This window comes from Hydra vulgaris, chromosome 14 (assembly GCF_038396675.1).
Source record: "Hydra vulgaris chromosome 14, alternate assembly HydraT2T_AEP".
NCBI lineage: Eukaryota > Metazoa > Cnidaria > Hydrozoa > Anthoathecata > Hydridae > Hydra > Hydra vulgaris.
In genome coordinates this window covers 36187913-36209821 of record NC_088933.1, presented here as the reverse complement: position 1 = coordinate 36209821, position 21909 = coordinate 36187913, and the positions used below count along the sequence as shown (strand labels likewise).

Below are 21909 nucleotides of genomic sequence, written 5' to 3'. Positions count from 1 at the left end.
GTCAGTTACGATGCAAGCATCAGAGTTTTTTTCTGACATGATTTCAGAACTTTCTACCAAATAGTTTTTTTTGATCTGCACTTAATGGCCAAGTGGCAACAGCTCTATAAGAAACCCTTGAACATTATAAAAAAAATTTTACATATCTGGTTCTAGGCAGATAATAAGGATTTTTTTTCAATAATTGAGGTGTTTTTATTAAAATACCTATATTTATATCTATAATTGAAAATATGTATTTAAAAATATTAGGTGGAAACAGTAAACGGCAGCAAAATGTGGATAACTGGTGGTGGTGTGGCTAATTGGTATGTCTTTATTTAGATTTAAAAGTTTTTACATTTAAATTTGTTCTATATTAATAATACAGAATAAAAATTATTTTAGTTTATGAAAAGTTTTTGCATGCATATGAAAATTTAAGTTAACTTTATTTAATATTTTCGAGTTTAACCCTTTGTTTTGTTGCCTCTGTGATTTGTGATTAATTCATGTGATTATTGTAATAATAAAATATATTTTTTATTTATTATTCTGTGGTTTCAATTTTCAAAAAATCTCCAACATTTTATCTAGTCTTCTAATATTAGCACGGTCTTTGAGTCTTTTTAATAGGGTTCTAGACAAAAAATTTTTTTGCATGTAGTAGAAATAAAGTTGGGCCTCAAAAGAAGCGTAATTTTATAGAAAATTAAATAATTATTGTAAAAAAATTAATATTTTTAAACAAAAATTGAAAAATGCACTTTTTAAGATGTTCTTTAACAAAATCTTTCTTAAGAAGGTTACATTAAAAAGAGATAGTTATTTATAAATTCTCTATAAAAATTCACTTTTTTTAAGGCCCAACATGATATGCTTCATAAGAAAAAATATTTTAGGTTGAAATATGACACCTACCATGTGGTCCAGTGTCTTGGCAGGAATTTGGTGCAGGAACTTTTCTTTAAAACTAGCTCTAATAATAGTTTATAATTAATCAAGTCACAAAAGTTTATCATTTGTGACCTCAGGAGATAAAAATTTTTACAAAAGTATTTTCAGTCATAACCCTAATCTTCAATCAACAACTTTCTTAGCATCTCCTCTTGAGCTACTCTCCTCTTAACTTACTCTCTGACGATGAATATGGTTTTTGATCTTCTTGTTCTATGGCTAACTGGCTAACTGCTGTAACTGAAATATTCTATTGTGCAGTTTTGCTAAGAGGCTAAAAGGTTAGGGTTATTGCTTATGACATATCAAAAGCTTTGATAAAGTTTAGCATTCTCCAGATTGTCTTCTCCAGAACTTTGCATCATATGGTGTATCTGGGAAAGTTTTTGATGTTACTAAATCATTTCTTTCTAACTGCAGTATTAAAAGTCGTTTTAAAAGGCCAATACTTGTCTTTATTTCTAGAAACTTCTGGGATCCCTCACAAGCTTTTGACTTTAGATCCTGTATTGTTTTATCTACATTAATGATCTTCCTGATAATCTTACATCTAAAGAGAGATTTACTGACAACTCAACTTTTGTGATAAAAACCATCTCTCATTGATTACTTGAGTTTTTCTTCTGTAACAGCTTGAGGCAGGGGCTTGTGAATTTTAATTCCAACAAAGATCAGTTATTTACTGCAAACATTTATCCCAAGAATTTTGTTTAATGGAACCCTTTCACTAAGTCCTGTACATCTTCTCGGGATTTTATCATTCACTACTGACTTATCATGGAAACCATTTAAACAATCTATTGCAAAGTTAGCATCTACTAAGAATGTCTTTATTTTTTGGTCTTTCCATTTTCTATTTCTGATTCCATTCTCTATCTCTGCAAACCTTTTATTCATCCTTTTGTGAATTCTGTTCTCATATTTGGACTGGTTCTTTTAATGATGCTCTTTCACCAAAAATGCATTTAAAATGCATTTTTGTACCTTGTCTAGAGAAGGTATAGTGCTTTATATATATATATATATATATATATATATATATATATATATATATATATATATATAGTGCTTTATAGCGCTTACTTGCAGCCTTGTTGAGAGTTAGTTAGAATTAAAAAAAAAAAACTTATTTGCTAGTCAAAAATATGCATGACAAATATTTAAAAAGGCAGGCCTTGTGATAATCACCAGCCTTAGAGCATTTCACTTACATGAATAGCGATTTTAGATTATGGTGAAAAATGTAATATTTATTTTTTTGTAGTATTTAAATAACTCTGTAGATATTTTTATGTGGTATTTTAATGGAGTAGTTAATTTTTATTTTAACAGTATTGGATTTTTTATAAAACTAGAAGAAAGACTTGTCTAACTTTTTAATACAACTTAATGAAAAAAGACTTTATAAAATAATTAATCTAATCAAAATAATCTAGTAAGCATGTAAATATTTGTTTAGATAATGTTAATTTTGTTGTAAATATTTTTATTACTTTTATTTACATTTTTATAAAAAATGGTATTTTTTATGGTATTTTTTCAGGTATTGAAAATACAGCAACAACTGGAAATAAAAGATTACTTTAAAAGACTTTACTTTTAACTAAAATAGCTTGAGCTATGATCCAGCATTCACTAAAATCATTTATGCCTAAAATAAGATAAATAAAAATAAGATATATAAGCTTATATAAGAAATAGATTTCTTAAATTTAACCATTTAATGCTTAGGTTTAACCTGATTGATTGTAAATTTTAGCTTGAACTAATATATATTGTTCATTAAGCAAATTTTATTTTTTTTACTGGAATTATCAAACATATAAGGCTTTTATTCCACCTTTTTATTTTACTAAAAGTTACTATAAGTTACTAGAAGTTAGTAGAAGTTAGTAGAAGTCGCGGGGTAAAGCATAAGTGGCGATGACGTTTGTCTGACGGGATAAACTAGTTATAAGTGCTGATCCTCATCGAAACGTCAGTAATAATAGACGCGACTCTGAGGAGATGTTTATTACTTAATCACTACACAAATTATTTTTACACATTGGCATTAATGTTTTTTTTCCATTCTGAGGCCTTTCATTGTTGTATGCATACTTTTATTTTTTAATGTATTTTTTGTTTTATTTATTTTTTGTTTGGTGATATATTTTTTGTTTATCTTAGTTCATATTAGTATTTATATAACAATTTATTTTTTATTATTATTGTTAGTACTGTTTAGGTGCATTGTCTATCTTATTTTGAATATTCCACTATTAATCTTTATTTTTGTCTTGACAACTGTCAAAATATGCTTTATTTGAAAAATAAATCTCCTTTATTCTAATGTACTTCATTTCTTCCCTCAGGCGTTCACTGCTCGTGTGTGACCATTCGGCGAATTTTATATATGTCAGAATTATATATATGCCAAAGTTTATAAATAAAATTGCTGGTAAAAAAATCAACTATTTCTCTTATTTCGGGTTTTTTCTAACAATATTTAAAGTTTTAAGTTTGTTACTCGCTGACTTTTCAAAATAAATGTTCAAAGTGTACATTAAAGTTGTTTTAATAACACCAGTGTTAATAACACATTTTATTAAAGTGAGTGTATATTTATAGGCTGGCATTGCCAAATGCCGACCCTAATTCCCTGTGCTGTATCTATGTACAACCCTCGAAATTAGGGTCAGCATTCGGCAATGCCAACCTAACTGACAACCTTAAAGTGTTTGAGGTTGGCAAAAAATTGCTGACCTCATTTCTATGCTTTATTATAAGACCTTTGTATCAAATTTTTTTTGCCACCCTCTAAAAGATTTTTCCAAATTCCGAGGGTTGTATATATATATATATATATATATATATATATATATATATATATATATATATATATATATATATATATATATATATATATATATTATAACTGGTCATAAAATATCGTATATTTTATATATATATATATATATATATATATAAAATATACGATATTTTATGACCAGTTATAAGTTTTGTAGAAATAGGTGAAATGCTAGTTTTAAATGCTTATTTGGATAGTCAAGTAATATTTACACAACTTCTTCACAAATGAAATGACTTCACAAATGAAATATTTGTGAAGGTCATGTGGTATAGATAGAAACACATCATATTTATATAGATAAATACACATAGATAAATACACATCACATTTATGACCAGTTTTAAGTTTTTAACAATAGGTAGAATGCTGATTTTAAACACCTATTTGGATAATCAATATTTGTAAGACTTCACAAATGGAATATTTGTGAAGTAGCCTTCATAACCTTCATAACTTTTATTTACTTTTTTGTTTGATGGTTTTTTTTTAACTTTAGTTACTTTTTACATAACATTTTCATGTTCAACAAACAAACTAGTTCAATGAAACATGATTATTTATATATACAAAATCTACTTGGTCTTTTGTATCCAAGGTCTGGAATACTAAATAGGAAGCAAAATTATGTGTCTCCTTTACACCTAAACAAAATTTTTAAAAACAAAAGGTATCGAATTTTAATATCTTCTGTTCTTAAAAATTTTGATACCTTGTGTCCTTAAAAATGTAGTTTAAATAATAGTTTTTATTGCATTGTTGTTAGGTTATTCATATTTATTTTGTTTTATGGTTATTTGTTTTATTCTTTGTTTTTGTTTTGATAGATCTTTTTGTAATAGGTTTTTTGTATTGGCTAGAAGTGATCCCGACCCTAATGCTAAACCAGGAAAAGCTTTTACAGGGTTTATTGTTGATGCTGATTCACCTGGTATAACTCTAGGAAAAAAAGTAGATCTATTTCTAGTTTTATCTTTTTAAATATTTATATATTTGTAAGTGTTTGTATATTTGTAAGTGTTTGTATATTTGTAAGTGTTTGTATATATATATATATATATATATATATATATATATATATATATATATATATATATATATATATATATATATATATATATATATTTATATATATATTTATATATATATATATATATATATATTTATATATATATATATATATATATATTTGCATGAAGTAAAAACCTGAGAGTGATTAGATGTAGGGTGTCAGGATGTAAGCCAGGAATATAGTTTTTGGGAATATTTATTGTTATTTCTACAAAATATTGAAAATTTTCAATAATCTTGCTCCATTACTTAAAAAAAAAAAAAGGTTAGATAAATGGAGATTATTACTACAATATGTTGCAATAATCTACATTTATCTATCAGCTATAAATGTTTATTTATTTCTTCCATTTGCTGAGCACTTCAGTTTTTAAAAATAGCCAGACCATCATCACAATAAAAACCTAATTCTTTTTGTTATGAAATTGAGATTGTTGATTCAAAGTAAAAATTTTTACTTTTAATAAATCAACTTAAAAACCTACTTATTTGCATACTTCTATGCAATCAAAAATTACCAAAAGTAAACAACAAGATAATTTTTTACATCTTTAGGTTTTAATGTTATTTTAATATTCAAATCAAATACTCCTCCATTTTTCTTAATCCAAGAATCACCACTATTGATGGTTAGAAATTTTCTAACATATAGAATAAATTTTTTTATTTTCTCACTAAAAATTGAAAATTTATAGAGATGCTTTTCATTAATATCTGGAAATCAATGTGTAACATTTTAGGTAATGTAAAGTGGGGTACCATTGACACATTTTTAGAAAATATTTTTTTTTTCTTAGCCTTGACAAACTATGTGTTTTTTTTTAATGAATTTTATGTGTTTCCAATGATATTGCTGCCATAAACTGATGGAGAATTTAATTACTTATCTAATATTATTGATGGATAATTAATTTTGTTTTTGGGATTTAACTGTCAATGTTACCCTTACATGTTTTATGCTGTAATTGTTATAGTTATAATGTAACTATAACAAGGGGTAACTTTATCATAGGAATATTGACAAACAAAAAAGAGAAAACATTTTAAATATATATCAGCACCAACCTACATTTTTGTTTTAAAAATAAGCAGCATTAAAAAGTTTCAATCAAAATGTTATTTTGAAAGATATCATTTAGCTCCAGTTCTAATAGTGTCTAATTAAAAATATAAAAATTATTTATGATTAAAAATTTTTCTCTACGAGTTTTCATACTATTAAGCTATATATCACATTAATGTTTGATTACAACGAAATCCTGCAGTACTGTAATTTTTTTCTTGATTTCTTCATTACAAATTTTTTAGTGTATGGTTTAATTTCAGAAACAACAAGATAATTTTTTACATCTTCAGGTTTTTTGTTAATATTATGCAATATTATTAGGTGTGGATTTTAACTTTTTTCAAGTGTCGGTTTTTAGATTGTTGACATTTAATGTATTGGGTTTTTTTTTTTTTTTTTTTTTCATTTCAATTTATAATTATTCTTTTAATTTAGGTGTTTGCTTTGTTTGATTCCATTTCATGTCATTGTTAAAGACTCTTCAGATTTAAGACATTCCACCAACTTTTGCTTGATTCTTGGCCCATGGGGTGACTTTGCATTCCTTTCAATGTTACCCCAAAACTGAAATATGCGTTTAAAAAAAAAACCACAAAAAAATCTTAAATGCTTAGTATTTAGAAACAACATCATAAAAACATATTTAAGATGATATTTTAGTATGGTGTTACTTTTCTTCGGACTAAAGTTTTTTAGTAACTAATAAACTAGAAATTTCAATTTATGCCCTCCATGTTGTTATTTACACTTATTTTTGAGTTGTTATTACAGTTATTATTTACACTATTATGAGGATAAAATTAGTTATATTTGTTCATTTAACATCTGGCTACAACATCTGTTCAAAATAATTTAAACAATAATCAACAGGTGACTGGTAAAAATATTTAATCTAATACATGTCAATGTTACCCACTTGTCAAAGTATACCACATGTTGCGTTACCTTGATTTGCCATTGATTTAAGGAGAGCTTTTTTTAGAAAGTACGGTTTTGGAAATTTGTCTTCATTTTTTTCTGGGTTTAAAAGCTGCAGTGGAATTATTTAAATGGCTGATGATTGCAGAATAGGTATGAAACATGAGTCTGACATCATACTGAAACAGCCTGCTTCTGGGTGCTTTTAATACATAAATAAACTGACTAAATAGGGATCGCATTAATGGGCCACCATAGATTGTTCCACTACTGATTGCCCTTAAAGTTTTTGACATCTAATGTACTGATGGAGAATTCAACCTCTTTTAGTTCTAAAACTAAAACACAAACCAATCATAGTTTGAACCACGGTAAAGAGGTTTATGAAGGGGGATAAACACTTTTTTCTTAAAACATTTTAATCGTTTAGGCTAAATTTTTTATGTACTCTTTAAAAAAAATAATTTTTTCAAAACTCATTTTAAATAAAATTTGCTTGGATTTCTTTAAATGAGATATGAAATAGTTATGTTTTTTATTTTATATAGCTTTTTAAGTAGAAACTAATAAACAGGTCGGGGGAGTTCTAATTTATGTAAAGGAAAACACTGTACATAACAGAGCAGAAACTCGAATAGCTTTCTTAACGTTATGTTCAATGTTTTCAGTCTGATGCTGACTGAGTTATTTGTATTCTGAAAAAGAAATTATTACTAGTTAGTAAACTAGGTAATAATAATAAATTATATAATTTTTAATACCAAGTTTACTATCATAATAAATTAATTAAATATGGTATTATAATAAAAGAAAGAAAAAAGTAATAAAAAAATATTTTCTCTGTCCAGAGAAAGCAACTTTTTCTATCAACCAACTCTGATTGGAAAATTGGAAATATCTTGGGAACTAATTTTTATCCAAGGAACTAATTAAGTTCCTTGGATATACCATTTTTTATATATGTATATATATATATATAATATATACATAATTCAATATATGTATATATACACACACATATATAAATGTGTGTATATGTATATATACACACACATATATAAATGTGTGTATTTTTAGGTGCCTTAATTTATGGCCACTACTATACTAAAATGTGTGGCTTTTCAAAAGCAGACTTCTTTCCAGCGTTTTCTCTCAAGTTTTTTTTTTCTTAAAAAAACTTGAGAGAAAAAAAACCTTTTTAGGAGATAATTATTATTTGCACTGTTTATATATACATAAAAAATATTTTCATAATTATTTAATATCTAATGTTTGTTTAGGAAATAAATTTGGGTCAAAGATGTTCTGACACTCGGGGTGTCAATTTTGAAGATGTCAGAGTTCCTAAATCGGTAGTTATATTGTTAATTTATTATTGTTAATTTTTATTTACTTATTTTTAATTTATTCTTATAACTATGTGTTTTGCAATTTTTTTTCTTGTGTTTAGAATGTGTTAGGAAAAGTAGGAGAAGGCTTTAAGTATGCAATGGGAGCATTTGATAAAACACGTCCTGGAGTTGCATCAGCTGCTGTTGGACTAGCACAAAGAGCTTTGGACGAGGCTACAAAATATTCAACTGAAAGAAAGACTTTTGGAACTCAGATTTCAAATCATCAGGCCATTCAATTTATGTTGGCAGACATGGCTTCCGGTGTTGAGTTAGCTCGTCTTATGGTTAGGCGAGCAGCATGGGAATTGGATCAGGTTAAAAAATATCTTCTTTACAATATAATACTATATGAACTACTATATAAGTTATGAAAGTATAAATCTTATAAGAATTACCAATAACCTATGTTGATGTTCATATATAACTTAATAAAAGAGGATTTCTTTGTCACATTTACTTATTTATAGTCAAAAATAGTTTTTTAACAGAACCTTTTTTGGTCTTTTAATTTTTCCTCAGTGAATTGTATAATAAGAAATGCTTGTTTATAATTCAAAAAAGTAGCCTTTGTAAAAAAAGTAAATTTTGATTGTAAAAAATTAATGTTAAAATGACATTGAAAATTAACTCACATACTTTCATGCATGGTTATAAACTCAACCATAACTAATTATGTTCTTACCATATACAGTCTTCTCCGTTTAAAATTTAATGTCAGTTCACAAAAAAGCACTGGCTGGAAGGTCATTTTTAGACATACGTGCACCATTTTAAAAATTCATCTTTATTTGATATTTAAATTAAAATAAAAACAGAGAAAAGAATGTTTTGAATAAATTCTAAATGAAATAATTAAAATAAAGATGTCAAAAAAGTATTTTATATAAATATTAAACAAAATAACCAAAATAAAAATGGAAAGACAAATGCTTTATTTAAATTCTAAATAAAAAGTAAAAACATCAAAACGTTTGTTTAATTATTTAGTTCTAAATCAAAGCGAGTTAAAAAATAAAAACAACAAAAAAAAAAACTTATTCAAGTTCTAAATAAAATAATTACATTAAAAACAGCACAACGAATGTTAATTTGATTTATCTTATTTAAATTCTAAATTAAAAACTGCCAAAGAAATGTTTTAAATTCTATTTCCACAATTTTTATAGAAGTATTTGATGAACAAAAAAGATTTGTTGCAATTTTAAAAAACGCTTTTTATTTTTTTAGCAAGTGCTTTTTTATGCGCACGCCAAAATTTTTGCAGTCATGTGGGTAACTAAAAAAATTCTTAAGCACAAAATTGCTTGCCAAACGGAGGAGACTGCATATATCACCATAAATGGAAACATTAGAAGCAGTAATTAATTGTTGTAAAAAAACATTTTCATGCAGTTGTAAAAATTTATTATTTTGATAAAAAAACAAAGTGTTGAATAAATTATTTTCTACTTTTTGTTTTTAAAAATTTTTAATTAAATTTATTTTATATTTAAATTGAATTTATTATTAAATATTAAAAAAATTTAAATCTATTTCAATAAATTAAATTTCAAAATTTAAAATGGTCCGTTTTTTAATTTTAAAAAATGTTAAAGAAAAGAAAATTTAATTTAAATTACTTTTTTAACTTCGTTTTACATTCAATTATTTTGTTTATTTATTTATATTTTCAAATCAATAAATTTTTTTCACCCTGTTAGAAAAATGTTAATATACAAAAAGTAATGTTAATATACAAAATGTTAATATACAAAAAGTGCTTAATGCACTTATAACAGTATATAAATGCATTGCCAGATAAACATAATCAAACTTTTAGGCAAATTTACTTTGAGAATTTTTTTAGTAAATTTTATATAACAAGTTTATAAAACATGATTTTTTTAGTTTTGAAATTGCTTTTTAACAAAAGTTCTTTCTTTTTCATTAGTTTTTTAGATTGATCATACAGTGAACATCAATTAGAAATGGTTAACTAGTTTATGAGTAGTATGCAAAGATTTTGTTAAAACCAAAGTACTAAAAAAAAATTGACAGCTTCTTTGTTTTGTTTTGATCTTTAAGAAATTCAACCATAAACAATTGACCCCTTATTTAAAAAAAACGACAAAATTGTGAGAAAACAAACATAAGTCGATAGTGTTATGTGTTATGAATGTTTTAAGAAATATGTTTAAATAAGTATAAGTTTTTTAAAATAAGGAAATATTATTTTTTTAATCAACATTTAAATTTTATTGATAATTTTTTTATAAAAATAAAACTTAAAAGCGCAACAAAACTTTCTTTCTATTTTCTGAATACTCCTTGCCAGTAACAGTAAGACATTTTTTAAAGAAAAATCAAAAAAAGCAAACAGCGGCTTTCGATTTTTACTGTGTTATTGTTTACTACTTTTTCTTTTTTTTCAAATTAAAGTTAATGTGACAAAAAATCAAAAACTTGAACTTTTTCCATGTGTTTTTCATAACGCTTAAATTTGTATTTCAATCAGTTTCAGCTGCTTCATTTAAACTTAGATAAAAGATTAGTTAAGATTAAAGATGAGTTTTCATTCATATCAGATAAGAGTTAATGATCATGATAAAACTGACAATATCACATATAAAATAGGATTATTTTGAATTTTTGGTTTCATGCAGTATGGTTAAAATAATGAAACAACATTTAAGTGAATTTGGATCAATGAAGAAAGAAATTTAGATTTTATTGCTTAATTTTGCTTTAATCATGGTGTACATATAATATAATATAAATAAAATGCTGTTTTCTTGTTTCATTAAGAGAAATGAATCTAATGAAAATTTTAGACTTTAACAGATGTTTTTCATTGAAGCGTTTTAATTTGTCTCTAAAATTATTTACAGAATTTGCATTAATAATGTCTTAATCTAGGATATTCCAAGCTTCTACAACAAGGTTATTAAGGAAATTATGTCTAGAAAATGAGTTTCTTACTAAATTTCTTTTTTAATTTCTGATCAAGCCCTCTTGTAATTTTAGTTATTCTTTCAGGTTCGTTATGCCAGTTTATTTTATTTATATTTTTTTGTAATCTAAACATTTTGGAGTATGTAACACACTTTATGAGATATTGAAAAATTTTGTTTTTTATTATTATCATCATCATCATCTATGATGATGATGATAATAATAAAAATGGTTCTTTTGACAAAGGCACCAATTTTTAAGTTATGAATGATAAGTGTGAAGATAACATCAACTACAATCATTTGCATGAAAACTCACACAAGTTGATAAAATAAAACTGTCAACTGTTTGAAATCAAAAGTCAATGTTTTTTTGGGAAAGAAGTTGAGCCTCATCTCGATGTAAAGGGTTGCAGGAACACAATACCAATAATGCTTGAACATTTGTGCATTTTACCAATAATGCATAGAGCTATTGATAAAGACAGATAAGGCAACTTGAGAAATTTTATTAGAATTTTAGAAGTGTTTAACTTGAGTTATTAATGTAGACATTATCTAATGTTTGGCCTAAAAGATTAACTTGAGGTAATGAAACCTGTTGAGTTAGATAATCTTAGCAAAGATACATCTTTGCTAAGATTCTCTATAACAATACTAAAATTCATGTTTTAGAAACTTTCTTTAGTTAGCATCATTTGCTAACTAAAGAAAGTTTCTGATGGATAATTTGAGGATTGGTATCAATGAATGCCGTAATATAGCTTCATAAATTTTTTATGTAAACTTAAAAACTCTTTCATTTAGAGATACAATAATTTTTGCAGATATGTTGGCATCTCAACTTTAAAACAAAGACAATATCAGATGGTTACGAAGCTTTATAAATAATTTATTCAACACTTTGTTTTTTTATCTTAGTAATTGATAATAATGCATCATGCATTTTTATTAATTATGCCCACATTTATGGATGTTAAAAGAAGTTTATTTGCAGTGTGCACTAACTTTTGTGAAAAAAATAAGATCATGACTTTCAAATAAGTCATTGTTTGATTTGATATGACAGCCCTTTTATTTTTAAAATACTATAATAAAAATTATAAAAGTTTATATTAGGATTAAAAGTATTGAATAAAATTGTACTTATTTAATTTAATTTAATATTTTTAAAAATTCTAAAAAACAGTAAAGCAGATGTTTTTAAAAACCATTGTTATCAGAATCCTTAGTACCATAGTTGTTAAGGAATCAGCAATATAAGACAATTTATGCGTAATCATGGAAGTTAAATTTATCTGAAAACTATTGAAATTTTATAATTTCATTAAAAATCTAAGAATCATTATTTTAAAAACAATTAAGATTCTTGCATTTTCTAAGATTCTTTATTGATTTTTTTTTTCTTTTTTATTTTCAAAATCTAAAATATTTTCTTTAAATATGATCTAATGCAACAATAGTAAACTAAAATGCTGAAAACTTTAAAAAGCCCTGATGTGATAAATCTCGTATTTGGTTGTATTTGACGGGTTGTCTAGAAAATTTTTGAATCATTATAGCAAAAAACAACTTGTCATAAATATAGAAAAAAAACTTAGGAAAAAGTTTAAAATAAAATTATTATAAAAATTTTTATAAAAATAAAGTTAAAGTCAACTTTAAAGTTGACTTAAACTTTATTTTTGACAAATTATTTATAAATAACTCCAAGGAACATCTTTTGCAAAAAGTACTAATTTGATGCTGAAAATTGAAAAGCAGATTTTTATTTTTTCAAAAAATTTACAATAATCATTTATATGTATGGTCTTAGATAAATAAAAAATACCCCACCAAAATCTTGATTCAAAAGTTTTTTGAATGTGATTTTTACATGTTGGTGTACATTATTTGTGTATTTGTTTAGTATCTGTTTAAAAAACCGGATAACAGTTCTCATCAATTTGCAGTTAACCGACTATTCGGTTAACCGAAAAATCTTATAAAGCATAAACTGTTTTGTTTTTATAAATATTTGCCCGTCAGGAATGACGGTTTTGCAACCAATGTACTCATTGTCATTAGTGACACTTTCTGAATACAGGATCTTCCAAATTTCAACGAACATAGTGTTTTGTTTAAACTAATTTTTAAAAAATCAATGTTAAACTGTACATTGTCAAGTCAGACAGTGACTACAGTCCTATATTATATATTTACAACAAAACATGGAAAAAGATGTAAAAGAACAGAAGTTAAAAAAGGTAGGAATAATGTACAAGTATTGTTTAATTATCCTCATTATCATTCATTGTCTCGACATCGCTGCTGATTTAAATTTCATCATCATCTTCTTCTTCTTCATTATCAGCAACCAAGTTTTCACGTAACTCTGAATTTTCATACAGAAAAACCACCATCTCTGCATGTTCTGGCGTTAATTGATTTATTTTCTTTGTCATAACATTTCTGGCTGTTGAAAATACTCGCTCACTTGGACAAAAAAAAACATAACAAAAGAGTAAAACAAAAAAGTTAACTAAATTGAGGAAACTAAAACTCTAAGAAAAAACAATTTTAAGTTACAGTTATTAACTTAGAATTTATTTATTAGGAATTATGTTTAAAATAAACATAAAACTTTTTTGTTATGTTTTCGTATGTGAAACATTCTTAAATAAAGTCACTAATTACTTCGTAAGTTTGTTTACAATAAACACATTTCATTTAAATTATCAAAGAATATTATATATAAATTTATTTTATTTATATAAGTATTTATTTTATATAATAAATTACTATTTCTATGATTAATTTTATTAACATGACTTTTAACAACGATTGGATTTATGAACATAACCAACAACAGCAATGTTGGTTATGTTCATAAAAGTGCCTTGAAAGCGGAAAAGATAGGCAAAACTTAAGTTATGTAATTTAACTCAAATAAAATTGTCATTGATTTGCGTTTTATATAAGCATTTTAAAATCAATTAATTGTGTTTAGTTCTTTAAAATCAACTTATTAAAAAAGTGTTCTTGAAAACTAAAAAGTCAAAAGTCAAAAAAAGTCGGTTTTTATTATTCGAGTAGAGATATTTGATATTCGAACAAATTCCGGTTAACCCCCAAGCCGGTTAGCCAAAGAAATTACTATACAGTGTATTTATTATTCCTAGCTATTGTCTTAATGATTGTTTTGATATTCTTACTTGACTTTTTTACTTTTTAATTCCCTACTTTCATTCTTGCAAACTAAATATTAATTTGTAACAACTTCTTGCCTTTTTTTTTTGCAGTTTAATTTCATAAAAATTCAATTTAATTTAAAAATTTTTAATTTCAAGTTTACCTTAAAATTATGTATATTTATTTTTAGGGACGAAAAAACACTTATTATGCCTCTATTGCAAAATCATTTGCCTCAGATGTAGCTAACAAAAATGCCAGTGATTGTGTTCAGGTATCTTTTATCTTTGAAAATATGCTTGGATTAACTCATAAAAGCTTTTTAGTTTCAAAGTCCTGCTTCCCTTTTATAAATACCTAAGTGTAATTACTTTTACCACTGTTTTTTATTTGATAATTAAAAAATAATTTTTATTTGATAACATCAAAGAAACTTTGATGTTATCAAATAAAAATAAACAGCTAGTTTAACAGCATAATTTATTAACCATAAATGATCAAATATGCCTCCTGGGTTTATTTGTGCTTAAATCAAGTTAAGGGGTTGTAATACATTTTAGAGGAAAGTTTGTTTCAAGTTTATACTGGAATATACTTGAGATATGCTTGTGCCTAGTATATTGGATATACTGGATAACATAATAACAAAATAAGAAGGGGGGACAAAAGCATTATTATTTTTGTTGTAGTTGTAGAGCTTAATTGAAAAATGACTTCAGCAACACAAGGCAAAGTGATTTGGATGTCTAACAATGGATTAACCTGTTTAACAAGAATGGCAGGAAGAGTATGACCATTCGATTCAATAGTCAAAATAGAATAAAAGTTCTTTTGCAAATAGTCCTGCCTTATCTTTGGGAGAGGTTATAAAATCAGACTTATGAATAAGAGATGGAATGTTAAACATGCCTTTGTTAATGATGTTGTTGAAGATTTCCCAAAAGTCTCTAGTGTCTAATTTTTGAGATAAGATATAAGGTTTAGTAAACTAGAAATAATGGAGCTTAGCATCAGAGGGCACCTTTTTACATTGATTTCTTGCAACAATAAATTAGGTGTTTGTTCTCAAGAGAGTTGTTCTTTTGAAAAAGATTTAAAAATGGTTACGATTAGAAATAGCAGCTGCACAAGAAGATGAAAAAAAGAAGATGGAGTGCAATGAGGCTTGACTTGAAACTGACAAGTAGGAATAAAAGCCTCCATACAGGCTAAGAAATTACTAGGAAATCTAGGAAATCTAGGAAATCTACTCAAATCATCTAGGAAATTACTTAGGAGGCACATTTATTAGCGGAGAGAGAAACAAAATCACCCAGTCATGAAGAAAGTCACAAAAAAATTGTCAGCTTTTGAGTTGTAGTATGATTATAGGGTGAGTCTAAAAAAGAAGTAGGATATAAAAGTTTACAGAAAACTTAACTCATTTATAGATAGAGCACAGTATCCTAATCAACGAGCTATGTAGTTGTCTCAGTCCTGCTAATTAACCCAAAGTTGTAACTTAGCCCTCCTTATGTGGCCTTGACCAAGCACACCAAAAGCACTAGCTACAAATTTAGTTTTATAGTTAGAGTCACAAGCTGGTAGCTGAGCTAGCACTACACCAGAGATTTAAACAGAACACAAACATACTTGTAGTAACTTACTGGTGAGCAAACACCCACCTGAGATACAGGCACAACACAAACACACATATAGAAACTTACAGGTAAACGAACACCGTGTCAGAAGGTCAGATAGAATACAAACATACATTTAGGAAAACTTACAAAAAGTAATTTACGAATTTATCATTATTTTGAAACAAATACCAGAATAATTGAACTCTACTTTAAGATAATAAATCAGAATTAAGATTGATTTGATAAATTTAAATATTAGAAATTTATTGAACAATTTTGTTAAAAAGAAAAAAGATATTTATAACCATGTTAAAAGAGAGCTCCAATGAATCATATTTTAACATTTTCAAAGAATTGCAGTGAGTACAGTTTGCCGTGTTGATTTGGCAAGGTTCTAACTAATTTTTTTATAGTAGGAGAATAGCAAATAAATCATTTTTTCTTTTCTTTTAAGTAAAAATATTTATATATTTATTTGTTACTTATTTATGTGTTTTTATACATCAAGCAAAAAATAGAATACACAAATAAATAAAAAAACAAAAATATAAATAGTTAAAAAATAAAAATAAAATTAAGATTTTTTTCTAAATTTCCTAATATAAAAAAATTCAGTTAGAATCTTGTCAAACCAACGCGACAAGTTACACAGTAATTACAGTTAATTCAAAAGCACATTAAAAAGTTGTAATATCTATCATGACTAAACTAATATCTCGTAGCTAGAACTCGTATGATATGAGATTAGTTATCTTATATCAAGCTTAAAAAGAAAATGAACATTATCTTTAAAATTCATGCTAAACTATGCAGATGGTAGATAAGATTAGAATGATGATGAATTATTCTCAATAGAAAGGTTAAAACTACATTGATGGTTACAGGAGGTTTTATGACATAAACTTTCAATGAAAAATTTATAAAAACAGTGTCTGATTGACTAAAAGTATTTTTAGATCTTCTAAAGACACATCTTGAAAACTTGAAGTTTTATTTTTGGATTCTCATGGTCTCATGTCATGTTTCCAAATTTATTTTTCTCGTACTTTTGGAAAATTTCCTTTAGTTTAAAAAAAATAAATAGCTGCAAGCTACATGAAGCACATTTCAATAATGAACTTATAAAAAGCAACAAACCAAGGGAAAGTTTTCTGTTTCAAAACAGTGAAATAAACTACCAAAAACTGTTAAAATCTTCAAGAAAAAATGTGATAGTCATGGATATTATGCTATGACATTATGATATAAACTCTAATCAACATGGATTCAAAGTAGATTATAATTATTATTTTGGAAATTACCACAACTGTAAAACATAAAGGTTTAACTCTGTGTAAAATTATACTTATGTAGTAGGATTTTTTAAAAATTCCAGTTAAAAAATCCTACTACATAATTTATACTCTTTTTTTTTGTCTACTAAATCTCTATTTGGATTGGTTTGCATTTATAGTGCAAACAGGTTTTTTTAATTCTATACTTTGGTATGTTATACTAGCATATAATTTATAAATATGTACCAGTTAGCAGAAAAATATTAATTTAATTTGTAAATTAAATATTGATTATAGAACAATAAACAATTTTTTGTTGTTTTTTTCCTCAGATCTACATTTTGTAGATGAAATGTAAATCATTTTTGTGTATTTTATGTATATTTTTAGATCTTCGGGGGGAATGGATATAATTCTGAGTATCCTGCTGAAAAGTTAATGAGAGATGCAAAAATTTTTCAAGTAATAAATATATTTTTTAGCATATATAAATATTTTTATGTCGAGATAAGTAAATCCAATAATATGAAATTTAATTTACATCAAGGTAAGTAAATTAACTTATATTAAAATGCATAGTATTTATTTATAAACCAAAGAATTTCTGCTGGTATCTGATGCACACAGTATTTTATACTAATTGTATTAAATACAGTAAGTTCAAAATTTTAACCATTTTACTAACTTCCACAGCAACCTTAAAGTGGAGTTTTGTATTTTCTTGATTTGAATGTGTTTTTTGTTACTCTTCATATTTGTTTGCTTCATATCAAATTTACATAATTTGAATGTTTCTCTCTTGTAATGTAACCATGACAACATTTTGGAAAAGCTCCTATTTGTAATTTCATTCAAGTACATAGCATATCTTTTGTTTAATAAATTAGGAATGTTTGACCTCGAGTTTGGCTTACTAGTGATAAGTAAGCTAGTCTGTGGCTTAAAAATTTATTAAACTTGAATTGAAAGAAAATGTCTAAAAATTGACTTTTATATCTAAATAAATAATATTAATTGCCATTTTTAATAATTTAACACCAATCTTCTTTGTTTTTTACTTAATTGTAACTATTTGGCATGTTTTAGCATAGCGTGTAAAAGTTAGAATGTTGTGTAAGTTTGTAAGCCAGAATGTCATCAGCATGTCTCAACTTAGCATGTACCAAACTTTGGTAACCAAAGTAGCATATAGCAAACTAACATCACAATAGCATATTATTAGCAAGTGAATCAGATTTATTTTTAAAACAGAATATTATTTATATTAAACATAGCGTTCTATAACATGATGTTTTTGTGCAACAAAGTTGTCAGAACTTTTTGAATTTTTTTCGTGTATACCCTTTTGCATTTTACATCTCTCATGTATTCAATCTTTTATCTTCCTGTCTATAAACAATGATATTTAACTTTGTTTTCTAACCTTAGGTTGTCGAAAAAATCGTATAAACAAATGAAGGAATTACGTTTGTTTTTGTTTTGAAATTAAACAATTATTTTTTTCATCTACTTTTTAAGGTGTATTCCCTCAATTAAATTACAGTTTTTCAAATTCAAATAATATAAACAGTCACTACACCACTACTGATTTTCCATTCTTATCATTTTCATCAACATTTATTGTTTCATCTTTTTTTTTACTTATTGGTTTAATTATTAACATTCACAGAATGTTAATAATGTTTAAATAATATACAAATATAGTTTGCAGATCTTTATTGTTTTAAAGATTAAGTTTTTTATAAACTTCTTAAATTATAGCATTTTTAGTAAATTAAGGTCTATTGCTCAGTTGGCTGTCAGTATGTTTTTTAATATATTTGTATATATACACATATAAAAGTGTGTGTGTACATATGTACACACACTTTTATAAAATATTCAAAGAATGTTGCTGCTTTTTGATAATGCTAAAAGTATTCATATATATTTTATAACAAGGTAGTTTAAATGTATATTTTACTCTTTGTTGAACTCGACTGTTCAGATTTGTCAGAGGAAACTTAGCTTTAAATTCTTTGGTTTTGTGTGCAAGAATAAAGAACTTGAGTACGACCCAGGTTTCTTTGAGTCCAATCCAGGTTTTTTTGAGTGTGACCTAGGTTTTTTGATTTTGAATTAAAAATTGCTAACTCTTTAACTCACAATAATTTTTTGATTTTAATTTTAACGGGTAAGCTTTAAAAACTTATTTTTATTATTATTGTTATTTTTTAACATTTATGATTATTTTATTGATTATATAAATAATAACTTTTTAAAAAAATTTTCTAAGTTCAATACTCACCACCAAGGTGCAACTTCAATACAAGATGTACCTTAGTGGTGAACTGATGAGATCTAAATTTTTCTCACATAATTTTTTCAAACACACAGTTGCCTCAGGACAAAATGAATAATTTTTTAGGCAGTTATTTCTAGACACATTAAATTACAATTTTTTAGACACTCAGTTGTCTAAAAATTGTAATTTAATGTGTCTTATATAATTTCTAATTATATAAGACACATTAAATGTCTTTTAAAATTCGGAATTATATAAGACACATTAAATTACAATTATTTAGACAACTGTATGTAATTATAGTAATTATATAAACACATTAAATTACATTTAATGAGTTTATATAATTCCTATATAATTTGTTAAAGATCTTTTGAATCGTATGATCTATTGGAATTTTAAAAGAACTTCTATAGAAACTTTAACTACTGTTTTAAATACATATTTTTTAAGAAAGCTTTTTTTTTTATGAGTCATTTTATCTTTAATTACCTCCGACCAATCAATAACTTACGGATTATCTCTTTTAATAATTATTCACATCTCAAATAAATTTTTGAATTTTAAATTTATCTTCTTTTATTGACAACAACGTTTCTTATATTTACACGATTTTTTTTTTTTCTTTATTTCGTCATTAAAAAAAAAGAAAACAATGCCGTTTTATATAAATAAAATTTACATGACCGGGGCTAAAAGAAGACAAAATTTGCCTTATCACTACGCCCCGATTTATTATTGCTTTTTCGGGATTTTTTTATGTTTTTCTTCGATCAAGCCATTGACGAATACTTTTGTTTGGATAACATACTAAAAACTTTAGTTTTTTTTAATTTCGAACTTACCAAGAAGAGTTAATAGTAAAAAGTAGTAAATAATCCTGTAAATGTTCCTTTAATCGTGCATAAAGTGCGATATAAGGAACATTTACAAATTTGAAGTTTTTTTATGCAAAACCATTATGCTTGTTAAATTTCTAATATTTTGTTTAAATTATTTGGTGTTAACAAATTTGTTTATCTTTATTATGTTTGTATTTTGTTTTTATTTTAGATATACGAAGGAACATCGCAAATTCAACGATTGATTATATCAAGAGAATATTTTTAATCGATTTCAAAAAAGATAATTATAAATACGCTTCTAATTGTTCTCTTTAGTTTTTTTGATACGTTATAGTTTTCACATTTTTTTGCACTATAGTTTGAAAAAAATTGTTTATTTTATGTTTAATTTTTTCTGTTGAATATTTAGATGAAATATTTAAATTCATTTTTATAAAATTAAATTTTCTTTTTTACAAAGTTTTTCACGTTTAAAAGTTTTTACTTATGGAAATAAAATTGATCGTTTCTTTTTGGATAGCTATGCGCATGAGCTAAGACAGTCTGTACTAAACTGAAAATGTGGCTCTTAAACTCTACAACATCTCTATTTCTCAAACACGCAGACACTTTGAAGATTAACATTTATACAAAAACTAGGTTTTTAGATCAAGAAAAATTGGAATAAACTATTTAGACTTTGTTTTTGTTTTATTCATTAAAGGTCTTATAAGTTTAAATGGAATATTTTTGGAGTTTTTATTGCAAAAAAAACAATATAAATAAATTAGGCATTAAAAAGGCAAAAGTGTTGTTTTGAGGTTAACTGTCATATTCATATAAATGATTTTTAAATGTTTATATAAATGTATATAGTCGTATTTTTTAGTTCTGGTTTTATATAGTAAATAGAATAATATTGTCGGAGCTTTTAAAAGCGTATAAAAAAAGCGTAGAAAGACAAGAATTTCACTATTTATAACTAAAACTGAACCCTGTTTTAATTACTCCAACTACGCTCAAATGAGATAAATGTGTTTTTTTTTTCTTCTGTCAAATCAAAAACTTTTTATTAAAACATTTAATTTCAACTCTCAAGGTTATTTCAATTTCTTCATTAGATGAAAGCTTCCAAAATATATTCTACGCTGCTCCTAATACACAATGATGTTAAGTATTACTTTTGGAAACGCTCAAAAAAGAAAGTAATTTTTATTTTATCTCGTTTATTAGTACTTCAAAGCGCCATTGCTCATTTTAAGAGGTTAGTTTCTAAACTGCTCTCTTTTAAAGGTTTTCATTTGAAAATATTTTTAATTTAGGATATTTTTTTCAATCGCTCTTTCTTAAAAGATTGACATAAAATTAAAACTTTATTATTACTACTTTATTTAATATATTCAAAATTGTATATGAGTTCAAATAAGGGGATTCTATACTTTCTATGGATGTATTTCTGGAGAAATTTGAAATCTAATCTTGAAATACCTGAAATATTATAATAAGTTATATATATATAATTGAAATCCCTTAAATATTCTTAAAATATGGTAAAGGAATAATTTTTT

General features: G+C 25.3%; 1 protein-coding gene across 1 annotated transcript; it reads left to right on the top strand.

The window, feature by feature from the left end:
* The first annotated feature begins 267 nt into the window (after positions 1-267).
* LOC136090422 (medium-chain specific acyl-CoA dehydrogenase, mitochondrial-like) lies at positions 268-20805 on the top strand. The gene is made up of 7 exons (XM_065817036.1): positions 268-308; positions 4630-4738; positions 8123-8194; positions 8293-8550; positions 14528-14611; positions 17624-17695; positions 20571-20805. Exons 1-7 carry the CDS (start codon positions 277-279, stop codon positions 20625-20627), a joined length of 684 nt encoding a protein of 227 aa, XP_065673108.1. The 5' UTR covers positions 268-276; the 3' UTR covers positions 20628-20805.
* Positions 20806-21909: the final 1104 nt, after the last annotated feature.